At 44.7% G+C, this 20783-nt stretch overlaps 1 protein-coding gene across 1 annotated transcript in view; it reads left to right on the plus strand.

The window, feature by feature from the left end:
• LMX1B (LIM homeobox transcription factor 1 beta) overlaps positions 1-17437 on the plus strand; it is a 128727-nt gene extending 111290 nt beyond the window's left edge. The window contains exons 3-8 of the mRNA XM_048823241.2: positions 645-877; positions 6781-6959; positions 7609-7686; positions 8146-8212; positions 9580-9741; positions 11433-17437. Of these exons, the coding sequence (XP_048679198.2) occupies positions 645-877; positions 6781-6959; positions 7609-7686; positions 8146-8212; positions 9580-9741; positions 11433-11590 (877 nt within the window). The 3' untranslated portion in view covers positions 11591-17437. The remainder of the gene's footprint in view (positions 1-644; positions 878-6780; positions 6960-7608; positions 7687-8145; positions 8213-9579; positions 9742-11432) is intronic.
• Positions 17438-20783: the final 3346 nt, after the last annotated feature.

Raw genomic sequence — 20783 nt, forward strand, 5'->3', positions numbered from 1 at the left:
ATGACTCGACAGCCCAAGGAACACTCGTGTTCTTCCACACATCTTGCCCAAACAATAATGCCCCTCCTCCCACACACTAAGGTTCCCTTTCTTGGTTCAATGCTTATTTGTTATCCTCCACAGCAATAATTGTACTAGGACAGTATAGTTACAAAATCGCTACAGAACAACAGATTCTGAGTTAGGTATCAGAAAATTAGTTTGGGTAGCCTCAGGTTTGACTCAAATCTTTCTCCAAAGGTTGAACTGAACTGAATTTGTTAGAGCTTTCGGAGAGATTAAGTAACTTTGTTCCCCTTTTCTCTTGTGCCTCTGGAATTCTTGGTTTCATCCCCTGATGGAGGAACAATAACATATTGAGACAGAGGCTGCTCTTTTGGTATTTCCAACCCAACCAAACCAAAGATGCCCTGGAAATCTCACAAGGAAACTAGAGCTCAGGAGATTTCTAGACCAAACGGGTTCAGAATAAGTTGGGTCCCCCTGGAGTTACTGAGGTTCACCAGTTGCTATAAGTCTCCTAATGTGCTACGCCATGCGGCCGGCTGATCTTCCGTTCCATTAAAATCTCAACCTATTTTTCATGTTGAAATAAAGACGGTACATGTTCTGACATTTCCCCTTCCTCCCTTTCCTTCTCACAGGCTATTTGCTGCTAAGTGCAGCGGCTGCATGGAAAAGATTGCCCCGACAGAGTTTGTGATGAGAGCCTTGGAATGTGTTTACCACTTAACCTGCTTCAGTTGCTGTGTCTGTGAGCGGCAGCTGAGGAAAGGAGATGAGTTTGTTCTGAAGGAAGGACAGTTGCTCTGCAAAAGTGACTATGAAAAAGAAAAAGACTTGCTCAGCTCAGTGAGCCCCGATGACTCAGACTCAGGTGAGCTCTTCTTGCACCTGTTCCAATTGATAGTTATGGACAGGCAAAGCGGATGGAAAAGTCAGATCCATCCTGAACCATAGACTCACAGGCGGTGGAAGAAGAGACCACAGGGGCCAACCATTCCATCTGATTTTGTAGACCACTCATAGGTGCTCTTTCTTTCAGACTCCATTGTGCTGGTGCCTTGACCCCTTTGCCTTTGGGAATTATTGCACTGTCTGTTAAGAGCTATCCCCAAATATCTAGTTTAGATCTTTCCTTTCTTAGGTTCTGGCCATTACTCATTGTCCTTACCATCTTAGTAGAGGACAAGAATAATTTACAAGTTGCTGAGATTCAAATAAGTGATATTGTTGTATAAAACCAGGAATGGGTAAATCTGTCTGGTTTGGGTTACCCGGGGCCTGCCCAAAGCCTAATGTTGTCAATGGGAGTCTTTCCATCCCTTTAAATAACAGATTGGGGTTGTATCATACACCCATATTTCCTACCTGAGTATAGACAACTTGCTGTACATGCACATACATACAGGGTGTGTTATACATTTACTATGGCATGAGGAATACACAGAGCTGGTTTGCAAAATAGACTTCAAGAAGTGATGTAATTTCCCAGAGTTCTCTAAGTGTCTCTCTGCTGGTCACAAGTGGGAACACTCAGAAAAGGCACAAATGCAATATTGAAATGTCAGGGACTTGAAGGAAACTGAATGCTGAACTTGGCATTCCAGTTGTGAAATGTGTGTAGCAAAAGCAGTGGTTTTGTGTCTGCTAGGTCAGTGGGTCTCAACCTTTCCAGACGACTGTACCCCTTTCAGGGCTCTGACTTGTCTTGTGCACCCCAATGCTACACCTCACTTAAAAACTACTTGTTTACAAAATCAGACATACAAATACAAAAGTGTCACAGCTCCCTATTACTGAAACATTGCGTACGTTCTCATTTTTACCATGTAATTATAAAATAAATAGATTGGAATATAAATACCATACTTACATTTCAGTGTAGAGTATATAGAGCAGTATAAACCAGTCATTGTCCGTATGAAATTTGAGTTTGTCCTGACTTCGCTAGTGCTTTTTATGTAGCCTCTTGTAAAACTAGGCAAATCTCTGGATGAGCCGGCGTACCCGCTGGAAGACCTCTGCGTACCCCTGGTTGAGAACCACTGTAGTAGTACGGCCTGAGTTGTTCGCTCTGATACTAAGAAAGTCCTGGAGCAGATCAAGGCAGGACAGAGGGTTAACGTAAAAGATACAAAAAAATAATCCAGACTGGGAATTTTGCCACCTAGAGTCATTTTGCCACCAAATATTGCCACCTAGAGTCATAACATTTAGTTTAGTAACTTCTGTCACACAGAGCTCACTCGCCATGCAGACACTTCCAGAAGCTGTACTTCCTGCCAGTTTTAAAGTTGTAGGAGATAAACACAAGTTACAGGGGAAATATAGATGGGGGACAAGTGACAGGTAAATGCTGAGTTCCAATCTGTCTTCCTTTTCATAAAAAAAACATCATGAGAATTATTCCAACCCTTCTGGTTTGGAGGTGAGTAACTGTCCCAGACCTAAAAACAGGTCAGTTTTGACCAAAGAAACAGTACTTGAATTGGAATAAAATGAGTGATCCCGTACCCCATCCTGCTTCGCAGGGCAATGGTGCCCACCCTGCAAAAAGAGAGATTTGGGCATTTCAGTTTCTTCTCATCAGTTCATTGATGTTAAGGCCAGAAGGGACCTGGATGATCACCCGTTATGAGCTCCTCCATAGCACAGGCCAGAGAACTTCATGCTGTAAACGAGGGAACCCTCCTTCCCGGCTACATGAGTAACTGTTCTCAAGCCCAGCATTTTGTTCCTGGGCTAGATTAGCCCATCTTTTACAAAGACATTTCCATTCTCTCATCTCTGCTTCTGGTATTCCACTATCAGCAGTGTAATGGGGCAGGTGACAAAACGGCCTGGCCTCATCCCCCAAAAGCTTGAGCCCTGTCACGAGTAACCAACAAACAACCAAATCTGCATAGAGCATGTTATAATTTTACAAAATCGGGCCTGAGCCCTCCGATGTGGATGCTTGTGATTCAGTGTCCCAATCCTTGGAAAATATTCATACCTTTGAACCCTCGTACTGTGAGACTCTGTTCTACTTCCCACAACTGTCTCTGGGGAACCCCTTCCATTTCTGCCTCCCCTTCAGTGGTCCTCTGGAAGAAAAAGCCCAGTGGCTTTCAATGCACAGTCCCCTTGTGATGTCTTTGAGAGCAGCTGATTGGCCTGGCCCCTGCATCTTGAATTACAGCGGGGAGGAGCCTACTCCCTTCACCCCATCAAATTCCCAGGAAAGATTTTCTAGGGAATGAGCAACCCTGCCTTCCCTCCATTCTGAGCCAGGGGAGCAGCACCAGACCGTGAGATGAGTGAGGTAAGATGTCATGCTTTGATCCCCACTCAAGCGTTTGCAGCTCTGGTTTCAGCAGAGATCAGGCTCTAGGCCCACTAGCGTTTGCAATTCCAGAAGACATGGGATTCCTCTTTGCCTTATCCATTCATCATGATTTGAAAATCCTGCACAGCTGATGTGCCATGTCTGGCTCCCAGGTTCGAGACACATACAAATCATTGCTAGTAGACATTTTCTCAGAAATAGATAAGTGGTTCTAATGACTAAGAAAAACAGTGATTATCATTCCATTAAATGTACAAGCAACATGGATAATTGCTTCAGTTTTATGGGGAAAATATATTATTCCCAGTTTAACTCGGAGCAGTTCTTAGCCTTGATCTTTGCTTTGAGACCTACATCCGCCATGTTGTTAAAATTTTCTCTTTCCATGTCAGGAATGTAGCGAGGCAAAGGTCACTGCTACCTCAGCAGGATGTGCAGCTCTAGAGCTGGGTTTTATTTATTGCCAGACTATATTTGTAGACCCTCAGACTCCTCACTCCATAAACCTCAGTGTGCAGGTTTCTGGCTTCTAGCGAATATGGCCACTAGAATGTATTTATCTAGTGTATGTGGGTTCCCTACTGCTTTTCAGATAGGATGTTCTCTCTATGTGAAACTCACTCAGGAATACTCAGGCCTTACTGAGACAAATTCCCATTGAAATCATCAGTCCCTAGTCTTCAATACAGACGTGTTTCTGCCTTCATCTACTTTCTGCCAAACAACTGCAGTGTGGATGGGTCCCTCCTGCCCTCCCGTGCTACATGTTAGCATCACAGCACATAGGCAGTGGTTGCCAGCTGTCAGCTGGCTTCATTTGACATTTACTTCTGACACTGATGCACACATCCTCCCCAGCCAGAGTCTCCTTGTGTGTCATGATCAAATCAGCAAGGCCCAGGAAGCTATCAGGGAAGCATAATGATGTGCGTTTGAGTTCAGCTTTACTTCCCCATGATACATACAGTAGCATCTCCAGCAGATGAGAAGCATTTTTTTCATTGACAAAGAACCCTAAGCCCCAGCCCACTCCATCCCCACAAAATGAGTGTCACAAGACATTTTCCCTTCCATTGTTTAAAACAGTGAAAGCCCAACGCTTCCCATTCCCTCTGTGAGTGCAAATGATTTCACACAGCTCTGGATGAGTGCATCTTCTTCTCCAATCAAATATTTATCCACTGGCCACAAAAATAACTGTTCAATGAGCAACACAAACCTTCACAAACCTTCCCGTAGAAATGGCAGTCTGGAAAGTTAATGATACCACAGTTACTGAAATGACGGAACTGCTCTTTAATCATTATACAAAAGGTGCCTCTTAGACTGAAATGCACGGTAGGTGCATGTGAATCAGCTCCTAAAATGAATTAAAAGTCTAACTTGTTAATTCCCCAAATATGATATTTCAATGTATCAAAATTATAGTTTCTTAATTTTAAAGATCTCCAGAATGTTTTCTGAATGAAAATCAATGATCTAGTGAAATTCATATAAAATAGACCTATTTGACTGCAGTGAATGATAAATTTTGGCCACAGATATTGATGTGGACACAGAAGTTATTTCAACCAGGACAAATATAGATAGATACGTAGATAGAGACACTTATATATACTTATATGGACCCATGCCTACACACACCCATAGAGGCACATGCACAGGCCACACATAAAATCATAGAACGGGAAGGGACCTTGAGAGGTCATCTAGCCCAGTGCCCTTCCTCACAGCAGGACTAAGTATTATTTAGACCATTCCTCACAGGTGTTTGTCTAACCACAACCTCAGTAGGCAATTTATTCCAATGCTTAACCACTCTGATAGTTAGGAAGTTTTTCCTAATGTGCAACCTAAACCTCCCTTTATGCAATTTAAGCCCATTGCTTCTTGTCCTATCCTCAGAGGTTAAGAAAAACATATGTTCTCCCTCCTCCTTGTAATAACTTTTTACATACTTGAAAACTGTTATCATGTCCCCCCTTAGTATTCTCTTTCTCAGACTAAACAAACCCAGTTTTTTCAATCTTCCCTCAGAGGTCATGTTTTCTAGACCTTTAATCATTTTTGTTGCTCTTCTCTGGACTTTCTCCAATTTGTCCACATCCTTCCTGAAATGTGGCGCCCAGAACTGGACGCAATACTCCAGTTGAGGCTAATCAGTGCAGAGTATAGCAGAAGAATTACTTCTCGTGTCTTGCTTACATCACTCCTGCTAATATATCCCAGAATGGTGGGGTTTTTTTGCAACAGCATTACACTGTTGACTCATATTTAGCTTGTGGTCCACTATGACCAGATCCCTTTCTGCAGTTCTCCTTCCTAGTCAGTCATTTCCCATTTTGTATGTGCGCAACTGACTGTTCTTTCCTAAACCGAGTACTTTGCAATTGTCCATATTGAATTTTCATCCTGTTTATTTCAGACCATTTCTCCAGTTTGTCCAGATCATTTTGAATTTTAATCCTATCCTCCAAAGCATTTGCAACCCCTCCCAGCTTGGTATCGTCCGCAAACTTTATAAGTGTACTCTTTCTGCCATTATCTAAATTATTGATGAAGATATTGAACAGAACAGAACCCAGAACTGATCCTTGTGGGACTCCACTCATTACATCCTTCTAGCATGACTGTGAACCACTGATAACTACTTTCTGAAAACAGTTTTACAACCAGTTATGCACCCACCTTATAGTAGCTCCATCTAGGTTGCGTTTCCCTAGTTTGTTTATGAGAAGGTCATGCGAGACAGTATCAAAAGCTTTACTAAAGTCAAGATATACCACATCTACCACTTCCCTCCTATCCACCAGGCTTGTTACCCTGTCAAAGAAAGTATCAGGTTTGTTTGACATGATTTGTTCTTGACAAATCTACGCTATTACTTATCACCTTATTATCTTCTAGATGTTTGCAACTTGATTACTTAATTATTTGCTCCATTATCTTTCCGGGTACAGAAGTTAAGCTGACTGGTCTGTAATTCCCCAGGTTGTCCTTATTTCCCTTCCAATGTTAAACTACATAGATTTGATTAAAAGAACATTTAGATTTTTAATAACATTTAAAAACTGTGGTTACCTCTAAGGCTGCAAAAGAAAGAAATTTTAAATATAAAGTCATATAATGTACAGCATAGAATAATCAACAGGACCTAATTCTGCAAACGTTTAAGGACACTCACATCAGTAGTCCCTTTGACTTCAGTTACAAGTACATGCATACTTAAGTGCTTGCTGGATTTTGGCCTGGCGTTTATGCACAAGGTCCCATTTAACATGCTATCGTCTGACTAAGGGTTAATTTTAAGTTTTAAAACAAATGAAGGGTAATAGCCGAGTTCATTATTTTAAGGGCGTGTATTATTACTCCATGAATATATCCTTTCAAAAGTCCTGTTCTCTTAGCAAACCAAAGAGAATGTTCCGATAGTTTTCGTTTCTTGACAGTTAAAAGTGATGATGAGGACGGAGATGTTAAACCAACCAAAGGACAAGCAAACCAAGGAAAAGGGAGCGATGATGGGAAAGACCCAAGGAGACCCAAACGACCAAGGACAATACTTACAACACAGCAGAGAAGAGCATTCAAAGCATCTTTTGAAGTGTCTTCAAAGCCATGTAGGAAGGTAGGCTCTTCAGCAGAGACCTGCAAACAATCTGGTTTTCTGCTGGTAACGCATAGGACACAATGCCAAACTCTGTGGAAGACCCTTACACAAGGGAAATATTTGGTTGCTCAAAAATTTGCTAATAAAACATGAACTGATCATTTACCATTAGAGTCTCAGGAAGCATGTGGCCCCTCCAACACTGAAAAGTGCACATCCCCATTCCTGTAGTTATTGTTTCTAGTCCTGGCTTTACAAAGTGTAACCAGGATGTGTAGTCGTTTATAGCAGATAGGACTGTGGAAAAAACTATTTGCATCACTGGTGAAACTGATTGAAAAATCACCTCTTTGTGAAAGGCAACATACTCTGCTGTTTCCGCTCCATTTTTTGCTGTCTGAAGTATGTCTTCACTGTGAAAAAGTGACATTTACCTGCATCTATAGAAAATGAGTCACTTGGGATAAGTGTGATGTGTCTCAGGGTTGCCATTTGCCTTTGTTCACGGTGACAAATAGTGTTTATTGGCCAAAGTATCAAAATTTTATTCTTAGCCAAATTTACAAATCAGCGTTTCATAGTTTAAAAAAAAATAATGACATGCTCTCTCTCCTGACCCACCTACTTAGGTGTAAGTTAATTCTTCTTTAAACATTTCTGCCTGTAGGTCAGAGAAACACTAGCAGCTGAAACAGGACTCAGTGTGCGAGTTGTCCAGGTCTGGTTTCAGAACCAAAGAGCAAAGGTAAGTTGTTTGTCCACATCTCAAAAGTAGAGCCTGAAGCACATGTACAGAATGCCTAGCAGCAATGGCAGCCGTGCACAGCTCTTCCCTTTTGCTGAGAGGTCTGTGTTACCGAGATAACAGTTTATAAAACCGTCTTGTGACGTGGGCTCCTCACAAGTGCATATTTCTGCATGGGCTGCACAGACTGCGATCATGTAGGAAGGCCCCTTTCCAGACATCCGCAGCTAGAGTAGAATGGTCCAAGCAATGCTAGATAAGGACTAGTTTGTATGTGCAAATATGGAACTGCAAACCCAAATTTCTATGCTCAGGAATGACAGTTGATCCCCTGGTAGGGTGTACAGGAGTATACACACTCTGTATTGATAGGTTTGGCATTTGCACAGAGTTTTGTAACTAAACCAGCTCTTTCCATTCAAATCCATGAGATTATCCTGCTTTTCCTATTTTATTCAGATGAAGAAACTAGCACGGAGGCATCAGCAGCAGCAGGAGCAGCAAAACTCTCAGCGACTAGGGCAAGGTAAAGCCATGTTTGTGATGGAAGCAAGGAGAAGGGAAGGGGCTTTGTGGGTTTATCGTAGCGTATGTGGGAGGGTACATACAACCATGTGTATGTCCATACAGATGATATCAGAGAATCATAGAATATCAGGGTTGGCAGGGACCTCAGGAGATCATCTAGTCCAACTCCCTGCTCAAAGCAGGACCAATCCCCAACTAAATCATTGCAGCCAGGGCTTTGTCAAGCCTGACCTTAAAAACTTCTAAGGAAGGAGATTCCACCACCTCCCTAGGTAACCCATTCCAGTGCTTCACCATCCTCCTAGTGAAAAAGCTTTTCCTAATATCCAACCTAAGGCACTTCCCTGCCCCAAAATGCGTACAGTCTAATTGGAAAGAAGACACAACAAGTGATGGAAGATTGATGAGGCTGATGTAGAATGATTAGACTTCCTAGTCAGAGTCAGGGCCAAGAGTTTGGGAGGCACCTCTGATTCGAGGGAGACATTCGCACCATTCATTCTGCCCTCCTGTTCCAGAAGCTAGGAATCTCTTAGCAAGAGATGAAAAAAGATGCCTTTCTGATTATACCAGACCTCTGTCATTAAGGCTCCAAGTTTTCACTTGATCTGCATCCACAATTAAGACCAGATTTTCCAAGGAGCTGGGTGGGAAACCTGGCCACTGATTTTGCTGCCTAAATTACAGTGGAGCTGTTTTGGAAATCTGGCTCTAACTGACCCGCAGGACTTAACACTGGGATTTCCTGCTGGCTGAGTTGCAGCTGAGTAAATGGTAGTTGGGGAGCACCAATCTGCTGAATGCCTAACTCTGCCTTTGTGAAACAGTGTCCTAGTCTCTCACATTCACCCCCCAGTGGGCAGGTATTTCCAAGCGCTGTTGGTTTCTGAACTCTAGGCACAAACAGAACGGCTTGGCCATCTCACTGGGTGCTCTGGGCTTTCCAGTAGTTCCTTTGAAATCTAACTGAAATGGGTCAGGGCAGTTTGGTTCTCTCCCACAAAATGGGATAGAGCTGCTGATTTTTCCCAGGAAGAGCGATGCTGCAGTAGAAGGACCTGGAGAGCTGGACAGTGTGACAGAACCATAGATCTCTGGAGGACACATGGGTTTTAGCAAATGGTGATCACTTACTACACTGCCCTGGACTCCTCAGCATTAATACCTTCACGCACTGACCCCATGGGGAGCCCGGGGCTGGTTGGTCCTAAGAATGTTTTCGCTATCGTAGAAGTTTTAGTAATTCCATCTCGCTTCTGGCCTCGTGTTCCAGTGTAGCACAAAGTGGGCAGTAAGCAGGGTATAAACCCCATGTGTGCTGCTTCAGGGCTAGGCTGCGAATGGATTCTGCTGTTTGTTTTGCAGAAGTAATGTCCAACCGAATGGAAGGGATGATGACATCGTACACACCACTTGCACCACCACAGCAGCAGATTGTAGCAATGGATCAAAGCAGTTATGGCACGGACCCATTCCAGCAAGGTCTTACCCCTCCACAAATGCCAGGAGACCACATGAACCCCTATGGTAAGGCTCTCCACGCAGCACCACCCCGGGAGCAGCAGTTGTCTGTACGGCAGTTCAGACTCCAAAGGTTCAGCCTAGTGATTTGTTTTTTCTGCGATTTGAGCTAGAGCATATATTGAACCAGCATCGGGTTTTTAATTTATTTATATGCACAAAAACAGGTAGGAGAAAACCTGTCCCAGGCTCTAGGCACCCTTAACAAATACTTCAAAATATCGCTCTTAGCCATTACAAATCCAGCAACGTTACCTCTTCCCTCCACCCCCAACAGAGTCACCCAAGAGTGACCAAACACCACCAGCACCCCCCTCTGCCCACCCTCACAGTCCTTCCCTTTCCCCCAAAGCTCAGAGGAAAGCAGGCATTTTGCAGCATGCTCCAATAGAGGGAATTAATCTTGTGGTCCTCAAATGCAAAAATTACCATCTCCATAAACTCCCTCAAATTGTAAGCTCTGAATTGCTAAAGAGCAGCCCTCGTGTTGCTGCGAGATATGCCAGGACAGAATATTCCCTCCAGGACTTATATAATACTCTCTAACCGAACACAATTACCGGCTTCTACCCATTTCCCACTCACCACATCACATGGCCAGGTGTAACCAAACGGCACCTTTTACGTGCTACACAAATGTAAAAAGCCTCATGGCTGTTACAGGACTATTACCGTCTTGCATTTAAATATGATTTAAGAGGATTTTTCAAACGGCGATGAGTGATCTTGTAGCGCATCATGGCTCAGTTATATCACTTTAACTTCTGTGAAGTATGGGGCACGTTGGTACTGAGATGGATACACGCCTCTTAGTAACACTCATTGGAATGACGTGCATGCAGCAGGAGGAAAGCAGACTGTGCTGTGTGCTGTTAACAGTGTTTGTTGCAGAGAGGTGTATGCACACTGGGAAGTTTGGTAAATGAAACAGAGTCTGAATTTCAAGTGCATTTCATAAAGAAACTTGAACCCCAGAGGAACTTTGGAGGGGTCGGGTTTGGTGGCTAACATTTTGCCCAGCTCGCTCAATGAATCCCCACTAGAGATATGGTCTGTGCCTCAAATCAAACACAAAGTAATACAATGCAGCCATTTCAATTGAGTGCCGGTAGAGCACTTTCTGGTGCTCTCCCAGGTGGTCAGTTGCCATTTCAGCCGCAAAAGGAGATAAAAGGCAGTATTGTCTCTATTCCAAAACAAAACTCCATTGCATTTGCAGATGCGACATTGTGTCTGGGTGAGCAACACTTTTTCCCAAAGAGCCGTTTCCCATTGTCAGAATTGGGGCCTAATCCTGCATTAATTGGCTACCCAAAGTTTCTGTTGTGGAATGCAAGGTCCCAGCTCGTGCGGAGTGTGTGATCCTCCCTGCTCCCTGTTGGTTGTCTGCTCATGTCAATTAGAGAAGGGTTTTTTTATGTGCTGGAGACAGCAGCATAAATGAAGCACTGCCAGATTTCCTCCTTCTACGCAGTATCAAAGCCATTGAAACACCTAGAATTTGATCTCCAGTCCCTGTTTAAAGAGCAGAGCCTTGCAGAAGAGTTATTTTATGTTAGCTTAGGAAAGGAAAACAAACTGTATTAGCTTTTGCGTTCACTTGGAACAGATAGTGTGCCTCATAGTGCCTGAGAATCCTGAATCTGTATTTCTCTTCCTGCACAGAATCGAGCTTAATTTCTACATTTTGTTTGCAGGAAACGACTCAATTTTTCATGATATCGACAGTGATACCTCTTTGACTAGCTTGAGCGACTGTTTCCTTGCCTCCTCAGAAGTTAACTCCATGCAGGCTAGAGTAGGAAACCCCATTGACAGGCTGTACTCTATGCAGAGCTCATATTTCGCCTCATGAAAATAATAAAAAAAAAACAAATAGCTGGCGTATCTTTAGCAAGTGACTTTTTGCAGAGCAGACTCTACAGCCATATGTTGCCCAGCTCTTCCTTCACAGTGACTCCTGCCACCCCTGGACTGCCAAGAGCATTTTTAGGAGGACCATATATTAAATAAATAAATCAACCCATCAACCCTCACCTCCCCCAGTCACACACACCCACATCCTCAGTTATCCGGATTGGACCAGGCCGAGAGGAAAGCATGGGAAGAACGGAACACCCAGCTCTCCAGCAGCCCTTGGTTTGGTTTGAGCTCCGCACTGTAAAGGAGGTGACTGTGTGAAAAGCGAGACCTTTTTCCTCCTTTCTTTCTTCCTTTCATTTGGATATTTAAACTTTTTTTTTTAAAGCCACTGAGACTGACATCAGTCAACCATATGACGAATAAATCAAAGAAACTGGAGACTCCTCCCCTTTCTTACTGCATGACTCATACTATGTTGTGGATAAATTGCCATTTGAACTGTGAGAAGTTAATGTAAATGTGACGTTCAACATTTGTTTCCTTTCTACACTTTTTCTACATTACCCTCAATCTGCTCCTTAGTTTATAGCCCTTATACTGTATGATACTTAGAAAAACTGGTTAACAATAAGCCTTGTGGAGAAGCCAGTGATTTCATAATTGGAAAAGGACCCTGGAGAGAAGCTGCATGTTAGGGACAGATGCATTTAGATTAGTATTAATCTTGAATAATTAAAACAAAAGGTGCTTACATTACACAGAGCTTTATTTAATTTTTAATGTGTGAGAATAAAACATTTACTTTTATTTGTAAGTAATTCAGTGCCACCTTTCAAGCCTAGACTGTGATTGGCAACCATGTGTTGTTCATTCTGTTCTGTTTATTTAGGTTTTGTATGAGACATAGATGTGCTACACTCCTTTGTCCATCTGGAATAATTAAGACCTCCTTTCATTAATTTTCTTCCCTTGTCAAGGAAAGTGCAGGATCTAAAATCCTAGCCCAGACCCTGAGAAGTGTCCCGAAATGTGCACCAAGTGAGCGAGAACACAGAGAACACGAGGCTCTGTCACGAGCCTGAGTCTGATCTCACTTATGGAAGTTTCACACTGATGTGCCTCTGTTGCCTCCAGCAGTCACTCCAGACCTGCACTAGTGCAAATGGGAGGAGAACCGGGCTCCTTATGCAGAGATAAAGAGGACTGTCTCAACAGCCCTTGCCGAGGTTTGAGCAGCCATTATAGATTTTTGTAGGGCATAAAACACGATAAATAATAATATTGTAGTTATAAATGTTGCCTGCAGACAATAATTACCGGGTGGAGAGGCAGACAAGTATGGCCATGTCTCGTAATGGAGAGGCCTTAGTGAGGAACAATTTGACAAGGTAAGAGAAGTAATGATACGATGTGTTCAAAAACGAGTAAAGACGGGGTGAGGAGGGAAAGGTTAGGTAAGTCAGGCCCATTCTTAAACAAATGTGGTAAAATGCTGACCATCCCATGAAAACCAAGGTAATTGAACTCCTGGCGTGTGACTTATGGTGCAGGCTCAGGGGCTGCAGTTGCAAACTCTTCAGCACTCGGAGGGGCCCTCCATGCCAGTTCGATGGGCCACAGGCAGCAAAGAATGTAACAGACTCAACAGCCTCGTTACGTTCGTGGCAGCGTACGTATGTTCCAGTTTCCTGGGATAGTAGCACTGCCTGCTCAGGATAGGTCCCAGCTCTCATGGGAGTCTGCCCATGAAAAGTTAAGCACCCTTTTCTGAACCAGAAAGGGCTACTTCTTGCTTCCCAAAGGGGTGAATACCAAGCAGGGCAAGAAAGAGCTGAGTCAGCCAAAAAAGGACCTGTGTTGCTCTATGGCAAATGGTATAACTCATCTGGAACACAGATTTAAAACAAAAGAGGGCAAGAGAGCACTTCTTACATCCCAGGTGATTATTAACTCTCCCCACTTTACTAAACAGGGGGCAACCAGAGCCACATCCCATCCAGGGGTAGCAAAGCAAACAAAGCTATTCATTCCAAACAACCATGGGCGGAGCTCAGAACCCATTTTACACCTTTCTTAAAACCCAGCTTCCATCACTAGGAGAAACACTTGAATTTGCACCTTGGTGAGGTGAGGAAAGGCTCCATTGGGAAAGGAAGTATACTACTCATGCAGGCGAGATGGCACGTCTGGAGGTCTCCCCTCTGCTCTGCTGCCCACAGCACAGTGTCCCAAGACAGGCAGAAGGGCCCTCTCTCACAAACACACACCCAGTGTTGCTTTATTCTGTCTATTCCCCTGCAGCCCCCGATGTTCTGGGCTAACAAAGCTCAAGCCATCCCCTTGCTACTGCATGTAGCTCTCCTACCTCGAACAGGAAGTAGCCCAGATTGCAGCCTGCCAGCAGTCAGGGGTCCATCACAATTGCATGCATTCTGTAGAGGCAGTTTTATCTTCTGCAGAGGGAAGTGACTTCACCAGTTGAAGCAGAGGCTTGTGAGCCCCTTGGATATCTGCTGCCAGTTGGGAGAAAAAGGCTTTACTACCTTTTTTCTCACCCAGGCACCACCGATTTTTCCCCTTGTGCTGTACCAAAAAACACCCCTGCTCACAACAGCTGGTATCTGTAAAGAACTCAGGTGACCTGGACATTTACATTGCTGTAGGGGCCAGAATTTGAAGCATTTCTCATGTGGTACATTGGAAACATTTGTAACTACCCGCCTCACAGGATTAATCCAACTCCCAGCAAATATCAATTTTCTCAGAGCCGGAGTGTCTTCACAAGCTCCAACCTCTGATGTTTATGGCATCTATACACTGTCCCAGGATCCCACCAGACAGACCTCCTCTTCTTACCAGTGCAGAATCAAAGGCCATAATTAATTAACGTTGAGACTGGTCTGAGCACTGTACTGTGCCCCACAGTCTGGAGACTCCCCTGCTCCATGTCTACCTCTGGTTCGCGGCTGGATGTTGAAAAAATCCACTTCCAAGAAAGGAATCAGCAAGCCTACTTTGGAGCTCAAGTATCGATAACCCTTCTGCTGCTCTTTGGATGGCACTTTATCACCTTGGCATATATTGCAATGTAGGTATAAATATACTCTCGGCTGAGCCTTTGGTGTGTTGTATGGCAATGCTTAGCCGTTTGTTCCCCCATATTATGCTCTAGTTGGTGCCAAGTGCATTGTACATGCAATCTCTTGGACAACATGGCTAACTATATTTCCAGTGCCGGGGTGCATTGAAGCCAATCAAGCCGGGGGTGCACTTTTGAAAGTATGGCCAGTCACTTCGAGCAGGCCAGTGATATCTGGCAAAGGCCAAAGTTCATTAAAGCAAAATAAATTTGTAGTACGAATTATCCCACAGGAGCGTGATCATTGTGGTTTTAACCCAGGACCTGCAGTAAAATATTATAAAGCAACCTCTGACCTTTTTGATTTCTGGTTTACTCTTGTATTGTCAAGGGAAATGTCACTGATCAGGTGAAAGTAAAATGTGCAATGGGCCATACAGCGGTAATATCTTACCCTGAGTCACATTGATAAATTCTTGCCCAAAACTCTTAGCATCTGGCACTTTCACGGAAACCACAAATAGTGATTGTACATATGGGAGTTTGAAGGGTAGAGGTCGTGACAGCAGTTTATTACGTCTACCTTATAGTGATAATTCTCTCTAGCAAATTAACCTCGCTCTAGTATAAATACATCAAGTGAACTCTTCATAGCATTTCAATCATGCTGTTTTGGCTAAAGAAGGAATACACATTAGGCTAAAGCAGTGACAAGATGCAATTAACTAAAAGAAGATTGATTAGGTTTGTGTTCACTCAATAATATTTAACGAAAGGTTATCATAATGTGAACATGCTAAATGATAGCTTCCTCAGAAGTCTGTATTGTGCAAATGATCAATTCTGTGCCCAAAAGTGATGCTAGCATACTGCAAGTTTCCTCCTGCCAAATGCGGTAACTGATTGATGCAGTATTTAGTCCCTGTACTCAGGGACCAGCATATGCTTTTAACCTAGTAACTAGCGCGTTTCCATTTCATAGTGTCACTGCCAATGGAAGAATTCCCCCACAACGTGCAGCTCATCTCAGGGCTACACTAACCACAGTCTCAGTATGATGCTGAGGAGAGGGACATACTTCCAAATAATTGGCTTTATGGTGTTAAATGTGTTTCATGCCCAACAAGTAGGAGATAATTATGTTGCTGTCAGTAAAATAATTTTTGGTTTCCATCTCTAAGCTGAAACATGTCCCACGAATCTTGGTCTTTTTTCTTCTTCAGATGCTTTGTCACCAAACGTGTCTGCGTTCTAAAGCCCACTTGGTGCTACCCATGCACAAGGAGTGAGCTGAAGCATGCTCTCAGTGGCCACTGAATGTGTTTCGCTCTGCTCAATGTGCAGTGTGAGTATTGCTGCTGAGGGATAGGTACGAGCCTGCTCAGGGAACCCCTCTCATGAGCCTGGCAATGTGTCCACTCTGCAGCACAGTCACGGGTTAGGGAGGCACCTTCAGCCTGGTAATGCCTTGCAGAGTGGTTGATGTAATTCCACATCCCTTTCCCTACTGGGTGCAGGAGTCCTCTCCACCTTTTCCAATGATCAACGATATTTCCAGCCACACCCCTCATTCCGCCCAGAGCATCACGGTGTCTCTGCTCCTGCCAGCCAGATGGGCCATTCAATTTGTGACATCACCAGAAGTTCCGTGGTGATGTCATACTAACTCAATAAGACTCCACTACAGGACCAAGGAGAAAGACAAGCTTCCTCCAACCACAAGGGTTGGTCACAAGAGCAAAAGGGAAGAGAGGACACATTAGAGATCGCATCACAGCCACAGTCCTTGGAGCCAGTTCCAGGTACACGGCTACGAAGTTCCCATGTGCTTTACATCTCTAGAGCCTGAAGTATTTGGGAAGTGTTAATGAGCAGCTGTCATTGTGTGTCTAAGTCCCACTTTAGTGTGCCCTCCTCTCCTAGCACAGTGCCGCTGGGTGGCACAGATTGCCCGACTAACACATCCATAGCAACTTGAATTCAGAGCAAGTTAAGTATTTAGGCCACCATTCAGTAAGGTACTTCAGTACAGGCTTATCTTTAAGAAAGTTCTTAAATCCTGTTGGCTTCAACAGGACTCAAGCATGTGTAAGTGCTTTGCTGAATGCAGAGGGTTGACTTCATGCTTAATTCCCTTGCTGAATTAGGGCCTTACTGAATAACTTGGTAACTTCTAAGTATAAGCACAGAATCATAGATTGATTTGCTGATTCTACTGCAGGCCTTCCTAATGGTACAGCATGGCTGCTCTTGGGTCTGCACAATGTTGTTTTGTTTAGCAGTGACTGTGAAGGGACTTCCAGCTATTTTGCAGTGGGAACTCTGTTTTTAAGTGGACACCCTTTTTTAGCTGTGTACGGCTGTATTACTTGTATATTTATATATTCTGTATTTATGTTACCAAAATGTAGTATTTTGTAGCTGTCTGTTACAATTTGTTTAACTTGTACAAAATATGAATATGCTCCCTCATACTTAACCACCTGCCTTTCACAGTAGCTCCCTGCCCCTTGCTCTCTGTGTTGGTAACACGCCACCATAATGTGTGTAGGTTGGATTTTTTTTTATTTAATTACTTGTCATTGTTAAATTATTTATTAGTGTTTTTTAAATTTCATTTCACTGCATTTTTTTCCTGCCACCGTCACCTGGCAGCTAAGGTATGTGAGATTCTCATCCATTGCGTTTCTGCCCAGGAAAGAGAGAGAGAGAGAGATTACATTTCAGTATATTTGTAAATAAAAGCAACCTGTAAACAAACCAGCCGTCTCCTCAGGGTGCAGTTTTTGTCTCTTTCGTTGCAGTCGATGTGTGTGCAGCATGCACTCTGTGTGTGTGTATGTGCAGTGTGTGTGGTGGACAGGGGCACTGTGTGCTCACCTGGGAATTCGCAGGGAACTTGCCACCCTCGGTGTAGCCCTTGACTTGTACGGCGAGTCCACGTAGCACTGGGGAGTGTGAGGCGCAGCCTGCGTGGCCACATTTTCCATTGATCCTTGGCGCAGATACAGCACAGACAACGCTAATGCAAGCTTCCCTCCCGCTGCCCTCCACCAGCATTTGCAGAGCCCACCTGTCAGGGAAGGAGGGGAATGTCACTCCATGGCTCCTGGTTCTCAGGCTCTCTGATGGGACTGCCCTGGGATAGGGGTGCGTGGTGTGGCTGCATCCATTAGGTAACCAGACTGAGCCAACTAATACCCTTGGCATGCTGTCCACTGCAACGATGGGGCCTTTTAACAAACCATCCTGGGCCACGTGGGATCCAGCTGTCACTTCTGGTGTCTATGCCCCAAGCACTGGTCGTCACTCAGAAGTCGTTGGTTTTTCTGATGAACGCATGGGAGAGAGGGGAAGGTGGAAGCCCCGCTGGCTGGTGAAGAGGGATGCACTCTGCATCCTAAAGCGGGAAGGAAAAGGTCTATCTTATTGCCCTGGTAGCAGCACAGCGAGGAGCCCTCTTGACTCCCCCAGTCACGTAAATCCAGCCTCTCCACAGGACGGGGGTGCTCAGATCTAGGCAGCCCCAGCTTTAGATCCTGAGCTCTCCCAGGTAGAAGTGCAGCATGCACACTGGGGGGGCACCGTGCACACATGGGCCCGACAGAACTAACCGATGGAATCCAGGGAGAGACAGCCTGGCCAGGTGCCACACGGGAGCCTTGCAGCTCTGAACAGGGGTTTCCTGGAGAAACCTACTTTTGCTCAAGGCTGGGAAATGGGGACGATGGCTGGTGCTGGCAATGCAAGTGAAGCAGACACACACTGTGTCTCGTTCACAGGTACCAAACCCGCCAGCAGCCCACAGGGTAGTCCCCTGCTTCTGGCTTTCCAATCCTAAGAGCAGTTGGATGTGATCTGAGAATGAGAGCCTGCCTAGCAGCCTAGCAGCTGCCTATTTGGGTTCAGCTGGAAGCCCGACAAGCCGGGATCCCCAGAGGCCTCAGCCGGAGATACAGCTATCACAGAGATGGGTGGGGCACCCAATTCCTCCCCCTCCCCATATGAACTCTGCTGGAGGGACAGGCTTGGCAGTGCGCATGTGCCCCACCATCGACTGGGGCAGTGGAAGCGGATTTAGCCCACATTAATAGGAGCCATCAACCTTTTTCTACAGAAACTATGTTTGATGGAAAATTTCATTTTCAATTAAATGCTTTCCACACAAATTTTAGGTTTTTATAGAAAAAATTTGAAAGCCCCCAAATTGAAAACTTTCCTACCAAAACCTTTTGGATTTGTAATGAAAATTTTCAGTGGGACAACAAAAAGTCACCGTTTCCCCTGGAAACACGCCTGTGTCAGACCCGCTCCACACATCAGGGAAAGAGGTGGCCCAGCAAGCGCAGTTGCTCCCGAGTGACCTCACTCCAGGCTCAGCACACAGGGGACTGGCTGTTTGGGCCCCAGGTTGGAATCCCCTCTCTTCATAGCAACGCGAAGTGGGCAGGGGGCGGCTCTGGGACTGTTCCAGCTCATGGCATAGAGCCGCCTCGGTGCAAAATAAAAAAGTGGTATTGATATAACAAGACAGGCAGAGTCTCTCTGAGAGAAAAATTATCCAGCCGCTTATTGCCCAGCATGCTTTGGCCAGCCTCCTAGCTAGGGTCTGCTCCTTGAGCTGCACTGGATAGAATGTATTTAGCGTGTGCAACTATATATAATGAGCCACCTTAACAGCACTCACCCCACACACCCTTGGCAGGCACAGCATGCTACTGTCTGTTTCCAACATGAGCACTGCACCTCAGGGACTAAGTACCAGTCTTCCCAATGCCTGGGCACAAAAATTCCTCTCTGCTGCCAATTATGCCAGGTCTGTGCAGGTAGCACACACCTGCCAGGCTGCTGGCTAGTTCAGGCAGCTCATGGTTGCACACACCTGTATGTAAAACTGAATGGTCCATTGGGTGCACTGAGTAACTTAGGGGACTATCAACAAAAGGGGAAAAAAGCGGTTCTGTTGTACTTGAGTACTCAGAAAGGATGCTTTCCATCATGGTATTTTGCAAGCTTGACTAAATCTGCATGTGGTGTTTGAAATTAATGAATCAAAGCAGAGCTCCCAAGACTGGAAGTCTAGTGCTACACGAGGCAGAAAAGTTTGTCAACTGGGATTTTAGTTTGTGATCTTTTTGCCCACATGCAGCAAGTGGATGGACAAGTCAGGTCCACGGGGTTCCCAGCATCATGACTGGTGGAGTGAAGAAGATTGTCCCAGTGGACTTGAAGACTTCAAAAAAGCTGGGATGGTCTGTTGTACTCAAAAGCCTTTCTATTGGCAGTGCCTAGCTGAGGCATCACATCACTGACAGAACCTGCTCTCGGGAAAGTAACAGTGACTCCAAAGCGATTCTAACAGGTGCCCATCGGGAGGTATCATTTATTCAAAGAGACCAACAGCTTAAGGGCATGGCTCTACTCTGTGTGCTACAACACCACAGCTACACATTGCCGCTGTAGTCTAGACACTTCCTGAGAGATGGGGGGAGGGGGGTTCTTCGATGTTGGTAATCCACTTCCCCAAGTGGCAACAGCCATAGCTACAGCAGGGGCTAGGCCAGCTTCGCTACAGCACTCAGGCGGTGTGAATTTTTCACACCCCCCCACGAGACATAGCTAGGGCAAGCTGAATGTTAAGTGTAGACCAGCCCTAAAACAGACAAATATATGCATAGGGCCATAAAACAATCAGATTAGAGAGTTTGATCTAGCTATCTGAGTGAGTTTTGGTTTGTTCACATCTAATTCTCAGTTGCTGATTTCTGGGGTGTGGCGGCACCATTTCTTTCATGCTCCATGCACTTTAAGATACAGCTTCAATGCCTTTCTTTCATTTGTATACCTGGGGGATGTCATTTGAGGGCTGTGAAGCCTTCCCCACTTCAGCATGGAAATTGTGAATACTTTGCCAGACTCTCTAGTGCTGAGGTAACTAAATATTAATACAATAACATCACATGATCAAACAGTTAATGCTTGTCCCCCCCCAATATTTCTACCCGTATAGATGCCCATATAGCTGCTACACTTTGTCCTGCTGTCCTTCCATCTGCATAACCCCCTCTAATGGAGGGCAGCATATGGCCCAGAGTTATGCTGAGAA

Source organism: Caretta caretta, chromosome 16 (assembly GCF_965140235.1).
Source record: "Caretta caretta isolate rCarCar2 chromosome 16, rCarCar1.hap1, whole genome shotgun sequence".
In the NCBI taxonomy this organism is placed as follows: domain Eukaryota; kingdom Metazoa; phylum Chordata; order Testudines; family Cheloniidae; genus Caretta; species Caretta caretta.